General features: G+C 43.6%; 1 protein-coding gene across 3 annotated transcripts in view; it reads right to left on the reverse strand.

Annotated features, from left to right (window-relative positions):
• The window catches only part of plpp3 (phospholipid phosphatase 3), a 160,486-nt gene that overhangs the window by 14,242 nt on the left and 126,811 nt on the right, over positions 1–19,433 (reverse strand). For 2 of the 3 annotated variants that reach the window (XM_068037051.1, XM_068037052.1), the window contains exon 5: positions 3,340–3,516. The exons of the other annotated variant lie outside the window; for it this stretch is intronic. In XM_068037051.1, coding sequence (XP_067893152.1) covers positions 3,340–3,516 — 177 coding nt within the window. The remainder of the gene's footprint in view (positions 1–3,339; positions 3,517–19,433) is intronic. 3 annotated transcript variants of the gene reach the window in all.

Raw genomic sequence — 19,433 nt, forward strand, 5'->3', positions numbered from 1 at the left:
TTTCATGACCTCAGGACATCCCAAAGGTACTTCAGAGCCAACAAAGTACTTTTGAAAAGTAGTCACTGTTGTAATGTAGGGGAGTACAGGAGCCAAGTAGCGCACAACAAGATCCCACAAAAAGCAATGAGATAACAATCGGGATAATCTATTTTGGTATTTTGGTTATAAACAGATTATCTGGTCATTATCACAAATGTATGCAAATTAGCTGCCACTTTACCTACATTAAAACATTGACTACACTTCAAAATAAGCTAAAAATAAGACACTTAATTGGCTGTAAGGCATTTTGGCACATCCTGAGGTTATGAAAGGCACAATATAAATGCAAATCTTTGACTTTTCTTTTACTCATTACTAATGTGCGTGCAGTCTAGCAATATAATTGGGGCCTCAATACACCTAAACAGGTTATACAACTAACAGCTGTGGTTAAGGTTAACCTTAATTCCTCCACAGCTACTTCTTAGCCAGAAGTAACCAAGAATTGCATGAAAGTATCAAACCAAGAGTTCGGAGTAAGAGGGATTCGAATTGGTTTGTTAATGACGATCACTAGTAGGCTTTATCTTCATACCAGATCTGGGTTGAGCAGTCCCTCAAAAAAGCACATGAGCCCAAGAGGCAGAAGCGACAAGGAAAGCAGTGAATTTAATATTTTTACGATTTACGCCGAGAATAACAAATCCCTAATGCTATACAGCTTTGCTGTAAAAGTGTTAGGTTTTGACAAATATGAGCCACATTACAAAAATCTGCAGGCTGCTTTCATGAAGTGAATCATGCAGTCTTGGTGTTGCTTGTTATTTGCAACAGAATGAAAGTCATTTACATTGTGGCCTTTTTAAAATTTATTGAACCACTACAGTGTTTTCTATGGTGAGACTTGAGAAACGTTGAACAAAAATCTACAGCTCTTTAAAAAGTTAAAAATTCCTCTGAGAGAGAGAGGCACAGACAGACAGATTCAAATTATTGACAACATTTAATTTCTGGAAAACAAAGACCTCTTAAAAAGTTGATGCCTTCACTAAATCAGTAAAGTACATGATGCTTTTCAATTATTTTTTCTTCCATATGTTAATACATTTGGGGTTATTTGGTGTGCTTGGTGCATTAATCTGTTGTTTTATGGTTTGACGTAACATGGATTATAACACTGAATGATGCTATATTATAACTCAATCTTCCAATTTTGAGGCACTGGACTGTCTGTTTCTCCCAATTATGTGACATTGTGGGATTAAATTTAACTTTTTTCCTTCATTATTCTGAGCTGCTGCTCTATCAAAAACATAAAAAGACACAACGAAAAGGGGAAAAAATTTTCAGTGTCACAGAATATATTTGAAAAATCTGGTGGTAGCTCATGAGGATAATTTTTATGCACGTTTTAATGGCATTGGTATATGGACTTTTGTGGTGGAATAAATTATTGGATTCTATTTTGAAAACTCTGAATTTAATTCAAAGTCTACCATACTGGCTACTGTAAGCATTTATGCTGCAATACAAACTTTTCGCAATTTTGTGCAGACTTTCTGGAAGGTTATAACCTAAAACTAAAATGATAAAGATGTCATTGCATCATCAATCATGTGACTGCATCCACCTGTTTTTCAGCTTTATCGAGCAATTATCTTCCAAGATATTTCACAGAAGAATGAACTGAGCCACAACTAATCATTCTTGGAAGTATTGTGGGATGAAGAACATTAATAACTGCAAAGGAAAATGTTACTAACAAGTGAATATAGATTAGATTTGACTGTATTTTTAGTTTTCTTTTAAGCTACAATATATTCTGCAGAGAATAATATTGATGAACTGTACTCAGACCATACTATGATATTGGATTCTTGGTTATGCATATATATCAACATCTGCAGTGTAGAAATGCAGTAAAATCAACAGCTATTTATGTCTCAGCAGTCACATCTTCAATTCCTCAACTACTTCATTACATGAAAATAATCAAGCAATGCATTATGCTATCATTCCTCATTTCCAGTTAAATACATTAGCTGCTTTTGAGAGTCAAGGAGGTAGAATGACCTCTAGTTCAGAGACAACAGTCTTCATTTTAGGATAAGTGTATCTCATTGAGACACTGCAATGCATCACTATCTCACTTGGTATGTGACGAGATCTGGATTCAGAATCACTCCTAAGTTCAGTTTTGAAGCGGGCACATTTCCTTATAATAGCTAAGTCCAGGGAGTGCAATGATGAAGCTTGTGCAAAAGCTTTAAGCTGAAGCTCAGCTGCAATATTAGCAGGATTTATATAGGAAGTGGGCCTAAATTGTAGTTATGAAGTATGCATGTCTGATGTAAATATAATTTCAAAGGTCCTATTCATCATCTTCTCACATTCAAAGCTTGCCTTTTGCATTGAACTACTATCATTTGCTCAGCATCACAGGTAGCCCAGTGAACTGCATCTTGCCTGGGATCGAGTTTGAAGGAGAGGTGCTCGTTGCTATCTACTTTCATACAATATTTGTTTGTCACTATATACCACACAACTCCTTAGACTAGCAATAAGTGTTCAAATATCCAATCATTGGATTGGATGCTTGAGATATTCTTATCCAAACAATCAGAACTCAAATGCTTACCTTTAAATGGACAAACCCAAGCTGCAGTTTTTTCACTGTCACTGACAGTGTACAGTAAAATATCCAAACACTTCTTCATTGTGGTAAGATTGCTTATTGGTTTTAAGTAAATATTATTAGTTCACACGGATATGTGGACTCAACCTAAACCACATCAAAGTGTCTGTTGTTTGGTGTACTTGTCGGTAACATGTGACTCTCAAACATTTTCAGCTTCACCAATAGAGAACTAAAGGAAAGATTAAAATTATATCAACAAAACCAAAGATTTGCTGCTGTGATTTTGGCCACTGATTCAAACAAAAATGCAGAGGACAAGTTATAATTCATGCAACATGATTTCCTTTCTGAACTGCCATTCTCCTTTCTGTGGTATAAATTATAGCCTTGCAGCAGAATGAGTATAGATGTACCCTCCAAATGTAATGCTGACCTCAACCAAAAGAAACTGTAATCAACCTTTCCCCTAGAATGATGAGCACACATACTTGAACCACCAGTACTTTCCCACAGAAAAAAAATTGGCAGGTATAACTAGAGTAGGTAATAATTTCCATTCTCCACATTTCCTCTGTTCTCCGTTCTCAGGGAGCTGTGATTGCTAAGTTCGAAGTCAGATTTGAAACTTGACTCATGGCCATTGAGGAACTGCTTTAGACGCTCAAAAAATTATTCTTCTGAGAAAGGATGGTAAAATACAATGACATAATACTTACTATGAAATAAGCCACCAGGGCTCCCTGTACAAAGCCAGCCAAAACGTCTGTGGGATGATGCTTATGGTCTGAGACACGAGACAGCCCAGTGTAAAAAGCCATCATCACCAATGTGAACTGGAGCAGGGGTCGAAGGAGCCGGCCTCCCCTCCATGTGAACCGGGCCTGCAGATAAAACTGAAGAGATAAAGACAGGGACATTAAATTTCTAAAGTTAGCGTTTTTTTTTCAAATGTCGCACTTTATAATGTCACCACAAAAACAGACAATACACCACAAAAGACGTTTCAAAATGCTACCATCTATCATGTGGATGTTGCAACAACAGAACTTGTGTGCAACTTGTTCAAATGCTGCAAAATTCAGTAAGGCACGATTTTCCCCACCTGTTCCTTTTAATGCAGGCAACATGTGCTGTCTGCTGCCTGCTCATTACCATGATTGTAGTTTGCAGCCAGTGCTAAGTGTTCTGTTCAGTGGCTGCACACCTGAGCAAGAGGTACAAAATCATGACAGGCTAATACCGTTAAAGCGAGCCTGCATTATTTAAAGCTAGCATGCACCCCTCAAAGGGGAGGTACATTTTGATTGGAGCAGGTGCTGAAAGTGGCTTGGCAACACTTAAAAATGGTGCAACAAGGGACAGTGCATGCTCAAAGGTTCTCTGAAGCCTTGGTGCAGAAGATGGACAGCAGAAGAGAGGTCCTCTATCAACAGGGGACCAGAAGGCCTTCCAGACAGACACTGCGAAGGTAGTGGGAGCAGAAAGTTGTCACGGTCAACGCAAGCAGTATAGCTCCAAGGACCTGGATGCAGTGCCGCAAGAAGTTCAATGGCCTCACATGAGTGGTCAAGATGAGCAAATACATCCTCAAATGCCATTTCCTTACAAATGAACCACTAGCCTCACACATTCACCCCCTCCACCACCGACACACAGTTGCAGCAGTGTGTACCATCTACAAGATGCACTGCAGCAACACACCAAGGTTCCTGAGACAGCACCTTCCAAACCCGCAACTTTAACCACCTAGAAGGACAAGGGCAGCAGAAGCATTGGGAACACCACCACCTGCAAGTTCCCCTCCAAGCCACACACCATCCTGACTTGGAACTATGTCGCCATTCCTTCACTGTCACTGGGTCAAAATCCTGGAACTCACTTCCTAACAGTACTGCGGGTGTACCTACCCGACATGGACTGCAGTGGTTCAAGAAGGCAGCTCACCATCACCTTCTCAAGGGCAATTAGGGATGGGCAATAAATGCTGGTATAGCAGTGATGCTCAGATCCCATGAACGAATAAAAAAAACATGCTCAATCACCACTGTCATTCTCTATCAATCAGAACTCAGACTTCACATTAAAAGCTTCACCTCACCCTCATACATTTAGCACTGCTGCAAGCCTCACACCCACATCTCACAGCTTCCACACACTTCCAGATATTCAAGCAAGACAGCCATATCACCAAAAACTTTGCACCACACTCACTTTCATATTTCCCTCTCTCTTGCAGGGCAAGGTAGCGCACAACCACAGGTAACAACCTAGCTGGCAGGGGACGAGCACGGCTGCATATCCTCACCCAGTTGGAAGAGATGGTGCTCACCAGCATTGGAGTGGCCATGACTGAGGCCAAGTCAGTAGCGGGGCTGAAAGGATCAAAGATGACTGTATAATCATACCTAATCCTCCTGCTCATATCCTACTTCCCTCTCAACTCTTAATCTCTTCTGATTTACAAGCTGCAAGTCTAAGCATGAGTCATTTACTTCCCTCCACTTCCCCAACCGCAAACCTACCCTTCTGCCTTTCTCCTTTCAGATACCCAAGAGCTGCAATCAAGCCAGGCAGTGGTGCAGCAGCAAGAAGTGCAAGTGGAAGAGGAGATAACGGGACACATATAGACACAAAGTTTTGTTCCTTTACTTGTCCCATTATCACGCCCTTTCGCCCTTGCACCATAAATTTTTTTGTCATTTAATGTCTCCTGCTTTCCACCCTATTACAGACATTCCCTTTTATTCTTTGCTCAGTTCTGATGAAAGGTCATTGACCTGAAACGTTAACTCTGTTTCTCTCTCCACAGATGCTGCCAGACCTGCTGAGTATTTCCAGCATTTTCTGGTTTTATTTCAATCTGGAGAATTTGGGTTGCACCCCCTCCAAAGCCAATTATCCTTCCGGAGTTGAGGTGCCCAGAACTGAACACAGTACTCTGGATGACGTCTAACCAGAGCTCTGTACAGCTGTAACATAACTGTACACCCCTCTGTTTTCTAGTCCCATTTAGATAAAGATTAACATTCCACTAGCCTTTTCAATTATTTTTTGTACCTCTCCACTAGCTTTTAGTGATTTCTGTACTTGGACCCCTAAATTTCTCATCTCCTCCGCTGTTCCCTTCTTCTCACCATTTAAGAAATACTCAGATCTATCTTTCTTAGGTGCAAAGTGGATGACCTCACACTTTCTCACGTTGAACATCTGTCACACTTTCTCCTATTCAAATAATCTTATCAATGTCCCTTAGCAACTTCCTGTTCCCATCTACACTATTTACTGTGCCACCTAATTTAGTGTCATCACCAAACTTAGATATGTTTTTTTATCCTCAGTCATTTGAGCTTTTTTAAAATTAATTTCCTTATTTTAAAGGAGCACATCCTTAATTCAACTGTTACTGACCCCATCCACAGTCACCAAGGTCACAAATGTTTTATATTGAGCTCCATCACATTCATACCATGAATCTTGTACTATGATGGAAATGGCATGAGGGTTAACAGAAGTAGGACCACAAAGTAACAACTCCCCATTCCAGCTCAGAATGTCCAATATTCAATTTGTCAGCACATGTTAATGGTCCTAGATTTGAATATGGGCGGCACAGTGGCGCAGTGGTTAGCACCGCAGCCTCACAGCTCCAGTGACCCGGGTTCGATTCCGCGTACTGCCTGTGTGGATTTTGCAAGTTCTCCCTGTGTCTGCGTGGGTTTTCTCCGGGTGCTCTGGTTTCCTCCCACAAGCCAAAAGACTTGCAGGTTGATAAGTAAATTGGCCATTATAAATTGTCACTAGTACAGGTAGGTGGTAGGGAAATATAGGGACAGGTGGGGATGTTTGGTAGGAATATGGGATTAGTGTAGGATTAGTATAAATGGGTAGTTGATGTTCGGCACAGACTCGGTGGGCCGAAGGGCCTGTTTCAGTGCTGTATCTCTAACCTAATCCGGATTTTACTTCAGGGGACTGTTTCTATGATTCTCTTTGTCAGCATCAGGAAAATGCATATCGCCTCTTATTTATTTATTTTATTTAGCGATATAGCACTGAAACAGGCCCTTCGGCCCACCAAGTCTGTGCCGACCATCAACCACCCATTTATACTAATCCTACATTAATCCCATTACCCTCTTACATCCCCACCTTCCCTCAATTCCCCTACCATCTACCTATACTAGGGGCAATTTATAATGGCCAATTTACCTATCAACCTGCAAGTCTTTGGCTGTGGGAGGAAACCGGAGCACCTGGCAAAAACCCATGCGGTCACAGGGAGAACTTGCAAACTCCGCACAGGCAGTACCTAGAATCGAACCCAGGTCACTGGAGCTGTGAGGCTGCAATGCTAACCACTGCGTCACTCGATGTATTTTAAATTCTCTTCATCACCCTTCCTGCCAATTCCTCATTTTCCTTGGCCAAGGTCTCTTAGCTCCGTTAATCAGCTCCATGACTGACTGACAGGATACACTTGTACAAGGCATGATTGGTTCTTCTGGTTCCAGAAAATTTTCACCCCGCAGACAGATTGCTTCATTCCTATGCATTCCATAAACCTCTCCAAATTATGCTTAGATACAATTCAGATGTTGGTGAAAGCTAGAATTAGAAACCAGGCCTTGATGTATTATAGTACATTGGCTGGATTAATTATTGTACTGGTAACACGTTAATCGAAGAAAACTGAGAAGTGCCAGGCATTAGTATCCACACATGTAATTATTATAATCATAAATCCGAAAGAAAATCTTAATCACTGTAACCACACTTTGAAATGCTAATATTCAATGGTACAAAAATGATCATTACTAGAAACAGATGTTCAGATTTAACTCAATAAACACTAAGGATAGTATTTAGCATGAATCCAAACTGGACACCCTGGTCTAAGAATGCAATTGATGTTAGTGGGTGGAACCAGGCAAGTGACTGTAGCAATGTGCAATAATCAAAGTTAACAAAAAATATTTGCACAAACTGCAACAAATACTTCCATCATCTTCCTAATGTATGGTTTGTGCAGTCAATTCTTGTTTATATCTGTGAAGTGTTTCAACTGTATATAAAATAAATTAGATCTAATTAGAAAGAAAATAACCTGGACCGCATACAAAAATATTGTATATACAAAACCATGGCAACTGCATGCCATCATCCAGATATATGAAGTGCATGCTTCTTAAGTGTATAACTTTTAATTTTCCTACCAACAGTTACATACATGAAACAAAAGCAACAATTTGTATTTATATAGCACCTTTAACGCAATAAAACATCCCAAGGCACTTCACAGGAGTATTAATCATGGTATCCACTTAAAAGAAGATTTTGTTTATTCGTTCATGCGACGTGGGCATCGTTGGCTCGGCCAGCATTTATTGCCCATCCCTAATTACCCTTGAGAAGGTGGTGGTGAGCTGCCTTCTTGAACTATTGCAGTCCTTGGGGTGTCGGTGCATCCACAGTACTGTTAGGAAGGAGTTCCTGGATTTTGACCCAGTGACAGTGAAGGAACGGCAATATAGTTCCAAGTTAGAATGGTCTGTGGCCCGGAGGGGAACCCGCAGGTGGCGGTGTTCCCATGCAACTTCTGCCCTTCCCCTTAGAGTCATAGAGAGATACAGCACTGAAACAGGCCCATCAGCCCACCGAGTCTGTGCTGACCAACAACCACCCATTTATACTAATCCTACATTAATCCCAAATTCCCTACCACATCCCGACCATTCTCCTACCACCTACCTACACTAGGGGCAATTTACAATGGCCAATTTACCTGACAACCTGCAAGTCTTTGGCTGTGGGAGGAAACCGGAGCACCCGGCGGAAACCCATGCGGTCACAGGCAGAACTTGCAAACTCCGCACAGGCAGTACCCAGAACTGAACGCGGGTCGCTGGAGCTGTGAGGCTGTGGTGCTAACCACTGCACCATGTTGCCAATAGATTAGCCACCAAATTGGGAGATTCAGAAAAGATTCACCAATGTGAAAAAAAAACAAGAATCAGTATTTAACTGCCTGGGCAGGAAATCTACTGGGCGAGATCTGCAATAGATCACATTTTTTTTTGAAGCTGAAGAATACGTCCCCCCAATATTCATTTTGGAAACTGCAGAGGGGTTAAATTCTGCACCATTGACTTCAGTAAATACCTTCCCAATATACTTCCAAAAACAAGGGCAGAGGCTGCAGGCCCAGAAGGCACCATCAAAGGAGCCCCAGCGAGCTGCTGCAGCACACCCCACCAACAGCATACACCACCTCCACTGTGTATTGGTGGTGGAGGCAGTGAACGCTGAAGGTGGCGGATGGTGTGTCAATCAAGCAGGCTGCCCCACCCTGGATGGTGCCGAGCCCCACGAATGCTGCTGGAGCTGCACCCATCCAGGCAAGTGGAGAGCACTTCATCACACTCCCGACCCGTGCCCTGCAGATTGTGGACAGGAGGTGAGTTACTTTCCACAGAATTCCCAGCCTCTGACCTGCCCCCATAGTCACCAACAGCACCCATGTGGCCAGTTCAGTCCAGCCACCAGTCAACGGTAGCCCCCAGGATGTTGACAGTAGGGGATTCAGCGATGGTAATGCCATTGAATGTCAAGGGAAGATGGTTAGATTCTCTCTTGTTTGAGATGGTCATTGCCTAGGACTTGTGTGGCACGAATGTTACTTGCCACTTATCAGCCCAAGCCAGGATGTTGTCCAGGTCTTGCTGCATATGGACATGGGCTGCTTCAGTATCTGAGGAGTCACAAATGGTGCTGACTATTGTGCAATCATCAGTGAACATCCTCACCTCTGACCTTATGATGGAGGGAAGGTCATTTATGAAGCAGCTGAAGATGGTTGGGTCTAGTGAAATACCCTGAGGAACTGAAATACCCTGAGGCGGCACAGCGGCGCAGTGGTTAGCACCGCAGCCTCACAGCTCCAGCGACTGGGTTCAATTCTGGGTACTGCCTGTGTGGAGTTTGCAAGTTCTCCCTGTGTCTGCGTGGGTTTCCTCCGGGTGCTCCGGTTTCCTCCCACAGCCAAAAGACTTGCAGGTTGATAGGTAAATTGGCCATTATAAATTGCCCCCAGTATAGGTAGGTGGTAGGGGAATATAGGGACAGGTGAGGATGTGGTAGGAATATGGGATTAGTGTAGGATTAGTATAACTGGGTGGTTGATGGTCGGCACGGACCCGGTGGGCCGAAGGGCCTGTTTCAGTGCTGTATCTCTAAATCTAAACTCCTGCAGTGATGTCCTGGGACTGAGATGATTGACCTCCAAGGATGCATTACATGAAAAAGCTATGTGTTTTCTATATGATCATTAAAAACTGATTAGCACTAAGAGCACCTTATTTTATGGCAATTAGATTTGAACACATGAAAAGGAACAGCTAAAGCAATTGAAAAGAATAGTAGGGTAAAAGCAGAATAAACATTTAAGAACTGGCAATTTACATTTTTATTAGGTGAATGAAACTGGAAACTTGAACTTAAAACACTGAAATTAAAATGGATATTCACTTAATCAAAGCAGAATCTACACTAGACCCAAGGTAGTGCACGAGAAAACGCCTCACCATGACCTTCATCTGCAGCAATCATTGGCAAATGGCACCATATACTAATTTGTTTTAACTACTTGTTGGATGGTTGGAACATCAAGAAATAATGCAACAGATATGTGGGATTTGGTTCAATTTCTCATTCTTCCAAATCTCAGCCACACGGCTGTGGGTTGATGCTGGGTGGAAATTAGGCAACACAATGAAAGTGCAAAAATTGGAGAGATAATTGTTCCCGTGACATGTCATAAGCCTCCTAGCTGGCAGTTCAGGGCAGTATTGGTCAAGGCCTGGAATCGATCTGCCTAACTTCTACATTCGGTGTGTTGCTCAAGAAAACCAAAGGAGAAAGGTAGAGGGGTAGTCCTGGGAACCAAGGTTAGATAAGGAAATATCAAGCTTCCACAGATAGGGTATTGTGATGCTGATGCCCCCACTCAGGTAACCAGTCCTGTAAATTTTCCTTCCATCAGTTCAGGAGTATATTTTTACAGATGCATTTTGAAGGAAAAGGTCATCCGCAAATTATTATCTTGGAGCATTCCTTTAAAGCAACATTGTTATTTAACACAAGGTCTTAATGTTGCCAATTTGCAATAGAATACAAGTCGCTCTCCATCATTAACTTCCTTGGTTATAACTACAGATTGCAGTGGACGGGAGTGAGGGGAACATTCTGTTCTGAACTCCGGAAAATGTGAAAATTTGACCGAGCTCCAATTTCAGTACTGATTTTTTCTTTTTAATTAAATCTAGTTCTACTAAAAATCCCATATTTGGATCAGTTCCAATTTCATTCTCAGATTTACCTACGCCTCTAAGCTACATAGAGTCAACGGTCTCTGGCCTATTTGGAGTCTCTCAGTGAAGCTACAGATCAAACCAACGCATAATAGGATAAATAGTGGGGCAGAAATTGAAAAATGTTGCAAAAATGACCAATTTCACAAGGAAATGCCTTGCGCTCCAATGAAGCCTAGAAAATGTCCAATGCAATAATGGCTTTGGTCGATTTTCAGGCTTCTGGTGCGGTAGGCCCTTGCATATATTAATGAAGGGCTCAACACCTATTTTAGATTGGCCTGCCTTGAGCAGAACAGTTTCTGAACCTGCTCTGCTCAGGTTTTCCTGGCCACAACAGGCACTGGCAACTCACTTAAATTGTTGAAATGAGACCCAAGGCCCAATTTTAGGCTGGCTTCAGGTCTCTCTGTTGGGCCTGTGTAGACGGATTTCTAGCCCAGTTCATCTTTGTTTGTTTTAGCCTTACAGTTAAGGAACACCCATGTGAAAATCTTCGTGTGGGCAGAGTTCCCACAAGTTTGACAACTATGAGCCCAAATATTGCTGCAATCCGCAAATGGTTAGCCTTTCATGCTGTTAATTTATGGTAACATCAACCAGAAATAAAGGCACACTGCAGCAACAGTCTATGGTTACTCAACTGAAAGCTTTAGGACATACTATTGAGCTTTAAATGCAAAGAGTAAGCCAAGCAATGAGCAACAATCCCACTATTGAGATGCAGCCAGCTTTACTGTTCAGCTGGAGGGGGAGGGGACATTCCGCCTCTAAAGAATTTATCTCATGGCTGTTTTTCCACAAACTGCAGGGCAGGGCCTCCCTGCCAGTTCCTGTGGAAATGTGGGGATACAATGGGAAGAGGTAACAGGAAGCACAGCACTCTTCCCACAAATCAAGGGAACAGGGTAGGTTAGTGAAGATATAGACAGGAGGAGACCATAGTACTGGAAACCACTCCAGCAAATTGCTGCCTTCCTGTACAAGCTGGAGGAAGAGGCAGACATAGGATACATTTTAGATGTCCCTACCCACAATGAGAAAGATTATTGGTTATGTCAATAATCTGAGTTTAAAAAAAAAGGAAAAAAAACCTCCTATCCCAAAACAGGGAATTTTTGCCATCATCTAATGGGTATCCTACAAAAGCACTATGCATGTCGAAAGAATTTATGGTTAATCTTTCATATTTGTTCCATGAACAATCAACAAATTCTCAGTGACAACTTTCTTCACAGCAGCTTGCATTCCATACAATCTGCCAGTAGTTAAGAATACTTTCTGACATTGAAAACTTAAAACAAACATATGGAGCCTAGTATCATCTGCATTTTTTTTTACTATAGCTTTCTATGGTCCAGCCTACACAAGATCTTTTTATGGAAACTCTGTACATTATACATGTTTTTGTTTAGTTTAGAGATACAGCACTGAAACAGGCCCTTCGGCCCACCGAGTCTGTGCCGACCATCAACCACCCATTTATACTAATCCTACACTAATCCCATATTCCTACCACATCCCCACCTGTCCCTATATTTCCCTACCACCTACCTATACTAGGGGCAATTTATAATGGCCAATTAACCTATCAACCTGCAAGTCTTTGGCATGTGGGAGGAAACCGGAGCACCCGGAGGAAACCCACGCAGACACAGGGAGAACTTCTGGGTACTGCCTGTGCGGAGTTTGCAAGTTCTCCCTGTGTCTGCGTGGGTTTCCTCCGGGTGCTCCGGTTTCCTCCCACATGCCAAAGACTTGCAGGTTGATAGGTTAATTGGCCATTATAAATTGCCCCTAGTATAGGTAGGTGGTAGGGAAATATATAGGGACAGGTGGGGATGTGGTAGGAATATGGGATTAGTGTAGCATTAGTATAAATGGGTGGTTGATGGTCGGCACAGACTCGGTGGGCCGAAGGGCCTGTTTCAGTGCTGTATCTCTAAACTAAACTAAACTTGCAAACTCCACACAGGCAGTACCCAGAATTGAACCCGGGTCGCTGGAGCTGTGAGGCTGCAGTGCTAACCACTGTGCCACTGTGCCGCCCTACATCCTTTATAACATCTAAAAATATTTATAGGTTTTTAAGATCTGTGCCATTAGTGAATCTCCCATGGCTTTGCTCATCATGAATCAGAGGATAAACATTGTACTATATCATTGGCCTATTAATTCCCAAGATATGCACATGGTACTCTGTAAATACGTACCCCCCACACCTCCGGCAACACATCAGTGAGTCACTGCCCACTTCACTCATACTCAACACTAGTGCTTTACTCTGGTTGTGAGCTGCATACGGAACTTCTGATCATGAAATGGATCATAAACTCCCACCTGCAGCGCCAATGTGCTCCAAGAACAAAGCATCAAGGAATCCCTATGAAATGGGGTAGTGTTGGAGGGAGAAAGCATCTCTGTCAGACATACCAACCCCAGCGTCTTAAAAATCAAGAGATTTGGTGTAAAAATGGTGAGTTGCTATTTTTTTTCAAACATAAACCAATATAGATTGACAGTTGTTTTATAAAACTCATTAGTGGCTTATTTAATTTCTAACAGGTCAGAACTCTTCACAAAAACTATATTACTGCAGCTGAGATGCTTTACAAAAAACTTTTTAAAAAATCCTACCTGTTATACCCTCACGTGTTCCCCACCATTTCCCACACCAAACAACTGAGTTAAGTTTCCAATTAGTGTCAGTCTTGCGATGTGAGTCCAGCCCTACTCGGAATTCCCTACCAGAAGCCCCAAGACCATTATAACCAAGCTGGACTAAAACCCAAGTTCTAAAGGTAAATGACCATGCCTAACCCAATGCACATACCAGCTCTCCACCTCTTGCACTTCAAAAACTCTGCTGTGAGCAGATTTAAGTCCCCAAAACTGCATCTAAAATAGGAAAGGTGGCATCTTCCAGACTCAGTGAGTTTCATTCATTCCCATGTTGATGAATTCCACTCTATAAAATAAGCATGGCTTCATAGGATTGACTGGGCCTCGCTCTCCTTAATCAGAACTCTCACTAAGATGAAGGCTCGCTCCCCAGAACCTCTCTCCCAAAATCAGCAGCTGAAACTGGGCTACAATTCCCAGGACAAGCTGCTACTTCAGTCCAAGATTCAGACACCAGCCTGAAGCACCAACGCCCACTCCCACTCAAGCTGACTTCAAGAGCCACAGCCACCACCAAGGTCTCTAACGTGATGGTAGCAGCCACTAGCCCACACTCTCTCTTCCTCGGCCTCCATCTTGCTCATAGGGCTGGATTTTGAGACGGAGGCAGGGCTCCCAGCGCTGAGTCGAAAAGGCTGGGGGAAGCCCCGCTTCTGCCTTTTCGTGTCCCCCCTCCCCCCCAATCAGAGGGCCAGCAGCTCAGCAACGTCAGCAGCACCACCAGGAGTGATGGCCACTGCCAGTACTGCAGAGGCCTCAGATCCAGGCCCAGCGCTGGAACAGAGGCAGGTGAGGCTGGGTCGCCGGAGCCAGTTCAGAAGACCCTGGCAAGGGCGACTGGGAGCGTTGTTGTGCAGTCCAGAGGGAGGGGGGTAAAGTTGTTTCCAGTGGGAGTCCTCCATGAGCCACAAATTGCCCATGAAGGAGGGACCACCCTCCACAAACCTCATTTTACAAGGCATCCTCCCTGCGTGGTGGAGGCCCTACCCACCCTGTCCCTGCTGATAAGATCTCAACAGTAGCGGGAAGAGGCCCTTAATTGGCTGTTGATAGGCCACTTAAGGGCCTCTGGGCAGGAAGTCCGTCGTCTGGCTATCCTGCCCCCGGGAAGATCACTGGGCAACAGGGAGGCAACAGGGCCTCCACCCCCTCGCCACTTGTCGTGATACTCCATTCCCCATTCCCCCCCCCCCACCCCACCTTAGGGGGCCTCACAAAATTCCAGACACAGTTTCAGGTTCTCTCTCTCTCTTGCCCCATCTTCTCATCTCCACTGCCAGCCTCACCACTGACCTTTCAACACCATAATGTAGTGGCTGCAGCTCAGGCAACGGTGAAAGGGCAGGGGAGTGGGATGAATCTGATAGCTCTTTTAAGCAGCCAACACAGGCACAACGTGGGAATTATCGCCTTCGGTGCTGTATCATTCGATCTAATCCTAACTTGAGAAAAGCAAATTACTGCAATGCCTACAATCTGAACTGCCAAAAATGAAACAATGGGGAATCAAAGATGCAAAAAACACCAGAATTGGAGGAACATAGAGATCTCGGAGGGTTTAAGGGCTGGAGGAAGTTACAGAGGTCGGAAGGGGTGAGGCCATGGAAGGATTTGAAAACAAGGATGAGAATTTTTAAATCGATGTGTGCTATATTGGGAGCCAATGTAGGTCACAAGAATCGCAAAGTAAAAGGAAACCACTTGGGTGTAACATGAGACAGCATACTTTAATGTTAGAAAATAATTGGAATATGAAATCTGTTAGTTTACAGTAAATATTGGTGCTTGACCATCACTGGCAAATCCTTGAACAAAAAGACAAGAACCAGACAAAGCAGGATTAGTATTTTGCAATGCTTTATAGTATCCATTGTTATCTCACAAGAACAAATGGTAAATTTCAGGAGAAATAGTTTACTAAATAATTAAATATTTCAGCAAACAGATGTGGTGGAAACAAGGTAAAAACTGGGCTAGCCAGTAAGATCATGCCTTGGTAATACTAGTACAAAATCTCATTTGCAATAATAGACACTTCAAGGTATTTGAGTGAATATGTTGTAATCAGTCTATTGCGGAAGGTCACATGTCAAGACAGGGAGTCACTTGGAGAAGATACTGCTTTGTCTCCAGAGATACCAATGTAAGTTAAGAGGTACACAGCTTAGGCAGCTTTAGGCGAATCACTCTCTTGCCTAGGCCTCTGTTTTACTCCGGCTCTCCTTTCAGGCTGTCTCTCTCTCTCTCAGCATCTTCTCCTCTCCACCACCAGCCTCACCTCTAACCTCTCAGCATAGAGACATACCAGCTGCCACTTGGGCAATGGCGTACAGCAGAGGACAGAAAGGCGGGATGGTGGCCGGGGGGTGGTGTAAAATGGAGCGGAAGGCTCCGGGAGACTTTCCCGACCCGCTTGCGCCTCTGCCACCCTTTACATAGGGCCGGGGGGGGGGAGGGGGGGATGCAAAAAACGGCCCGCCCAACCCAGGCCAATCAAGGCCCTTAAGGGCCTTTGCCTGCCTCCACATGGATCTTATGCATGGCAAGCAGGCGTCCTGGAGCCTGGAAAAACCACCTGGGAAAACCAGGCAGCTGCTGATCATCCTGGGGGGGCAGGGGGTGGGTGGGGGGGGGGGGAGGGGGCTCTGCTCATCGTGCACAGGGTGCCCGATGGAGGGCCGCCCCCACTACCCCAACCACCCCTAGCACCCAACACCTCCCTTTCCCCAAAGCGACCACCCTGACCTCGCCAGGGCCTGACCGATTACCCCCCGGCGAGGCAACCAAAACTTACCTTTCCTCCCGGCTCCGCTGATTGGCCGGCAGCTCAATGAGGCAGGACTTCCTCCCACAAGCGGGTGGAAGTCCCGCCTCGGATCAGTTAAAGCCTGGGGACCCGTAAAATACGGAACGGATCCCCAGGCAAGGTGGAAGCGGATTCGCCACCGACTTTTACATTGGAGGCCGGCTCCCATCTGCCAGCCATAAAATTCCTGCCCACATCACTTTAATCTTACCTGCATTTTTGAAAAATTCCGAGGCTTCAGAGCCCTGTGAGATTGCAAGAGAGGCAATTGCCTCTCTTGCGATAATTTCGCTAGAGTTGCATCGCCTGCTCTGTAAACTGGGAGACTCAAAAGAATAGAGTGTCTCTAAACAGAATAAATTTAAATTCTATACTACTGGAAGCATAAGGAGATATAATAGTTTTAAAAAGTGGCCAAAATTGCTCGCAATAGCAGCTGCAAAAGTACAGTTCTGTGGAGCTTAAGTCACATTTATCGCATCTTCATGTTAAGGGGGTGTCTATACACTTGCTAACACCGCAGGGATCATTAATTCCCATGTTTTGTGTTTTAAAAACCGGAGACTAGGGGGCTTGGAAATGGTATTCTGTGAGAATCTGGTGCTGAGTTCCCACTCCTGCAAAATCATCGAGTTTTACTTCAATGAGTCTGGACGGGAGGCTGTCAACTCTTCAGTTTGTATAAACTGTGCTGTTTAATGTGAGCTGGTATTCATAAACGCTCAAACCAAAATCGCATAATTGTTCCAGTAAATTCTCCAGCTGATTCTCAGTGTCTGCTATCCCTAGGAATGTGCTTGTGAGTTCCCATGGCTTCATTTCCAACTTCACACATTCCACACAACCGCATAATGACAATTAAGGATTTCAGAAAGTGCAAAGAAAGTGAGAAATAACCTATCAAATATACAGAAGGTTCTCACAAACTAGCTTGTCTGACATCAGGACTCATTTGTGTTTATGCCTGAATGGTGTTGGAATCAAACCCATATTATGACAATGTTAAATCTCTATGTTGTCCCACCATCTGCTTTCAACAAATGTATTATGTCTTGAGGAACTAAGATCATTAAGTAGTCATTCTCCCCGTTCCTCTTTTACTTTTCCTCATAAAAACATAGGAACTGCAAAAAACAGGGACCAAGAAAACCCACAAAATCCATCTTATCTGTTAGGCATTACAACTTCATGCACCACCTTCCATTGATCGTCATGTTAACCCCTGAGAGATGTGATCATTCAGAACTGTACAATAGTGTCCTTAAGTGATGAACTTTCCAATTTTCCTTCCTCTCTACATCCTTTAGTTCGGATGATAGGAACAGGAAGGGCAGGATTTTCTGTTTGGGATCGGGATCCTGAATCTGCACCGTGTTGGAATAGTCACCCGACAGGATTTTCCAATTAGTGGCCAGAGGGCACGCTCGCCAATAGGAGGCCCTCCAGCACTGAAGGAGCTGCAGCCTGCTGTTGTAAGGGAGAGAGAGAGAATGCCTCCATCTTGAGGCACCCTCGCAGTACTTTTTACAAAGCTGAAGAAAAGAAATGGTCACAGCTGCCAGACCACCATTGTAGAGGGGAACCGCTCCACACGGCACCCTGTGGCCATAACTATGGCCAGTTAGGTGCTCAGCTGCAGGAGTGGGGGGGGCGACTCAAAGTGATCCTGGGGCACTGCCCCCGCCCCCACTTCCCAAGTCTGCCACCGGAAGGCCACCTCCATGTGCTTCCAACACTGTGGGGGGCCCACAGACTAACTAGAAGATTCCAGTCGGCCTCTGATCAATGGCCTCAATTGGCCTCTTATTTGAGTTAACAAGCTACCTGCCGCTTGTGGGTGGGTAGCCATTCCACACTCGATCCAGTCTCCAGGAAAATGGTCTTAAGTCGGGACCATGGCAGGGAACTGGCATGACAGCTGGTGTCAGAAAATTCCACACCTGCCTGCCTCTTTTCCCGCTCCCATATTGGCAACAAACTCCAGCCCAAAATGTCACAATGACAAATTTTAACTTCGAAATGCTCCAAATTGAATATTTTTTAATGTTAGAATATCAATTCACATATCTATGATGAAATAAAAATCCTACAAGCATATCCTGTCAACCTTTCTATTATAAATTCCTATGTCGCCACTTATAATGGAAACTGCATATATAAACTTGTCTTGCTTTAATTACACCCTCCTGTCAGGATACCACCTCAGTCTTCCAGCTCTTCAGCCTCTACTACAAAGAAACTCCTATACTTCAATCAACACTGTTTCCCAAATGGCCATGTAATTTGTAATTTAACTATACAAAGTTATGTCAAATCAAAGTATTGTATAAAAAAATGAGATAACATATGACTTTTAAATGGGGACTGGGTTACATCTGTATGCCCTGCTCAAATTATCCGTACTCCCTAACTCTGATTCACATGAAGACTACATTTGGTTTTGGCTTCTCGTATGTAACGCCACAGGGGATAGACTAGTATGACATAAATGGTATATCTCTGTTCAGTGTGTGTAATCCACAGCAAACAACTCCAGACTGGTTTGTACCCATTGAACTTGCAGCAGCTGGTCTTGAGAACAATGCAGAGTTATTCAATCCAGTCACATTTTGCAATGAAAACTTTCACCCCTGGATTAATAGTTGGTCGTGGACTGCAAGCCAAGAGGTTTTCATCAAGCTTAAATGTAATTCACTTCACATCAAACCAGAGTATGTAATGGTCACAGGCCTTAACTTTTTCAGTTAGTTTTTTAGTTTAGTCTTTCAATTTTCAAACCACTGTTGTATTTTTCCCTACAAAAATAAGCATTCCATGAATTTTAATTAATGAATACTAAAAGCTAGAATTCAGGGAATATATCAGCCTGGAAAATTTCCTGAAACTGGATATCTGGCAAGTTACACCGAAATTTACACCAATCTTCCTGTTGCCGAATTATGCTGAAATTTCCTGA

This window comes from Heterodontus francisci, chromosome 8 (genome assembly GCF_036365525.1).
Source record: "Heterodontus francisci isolate sHetFra1 chromosome 8, sHetFra1.hap1, whole genome shotgun sequence".
Taxonomy (NCBI): Eukaryota; Metazoa; Chordata; class Chondrichthyes; order Heterodontiformes; family Heterodontidae; genus Heterodontus; species Heterodontus francisci.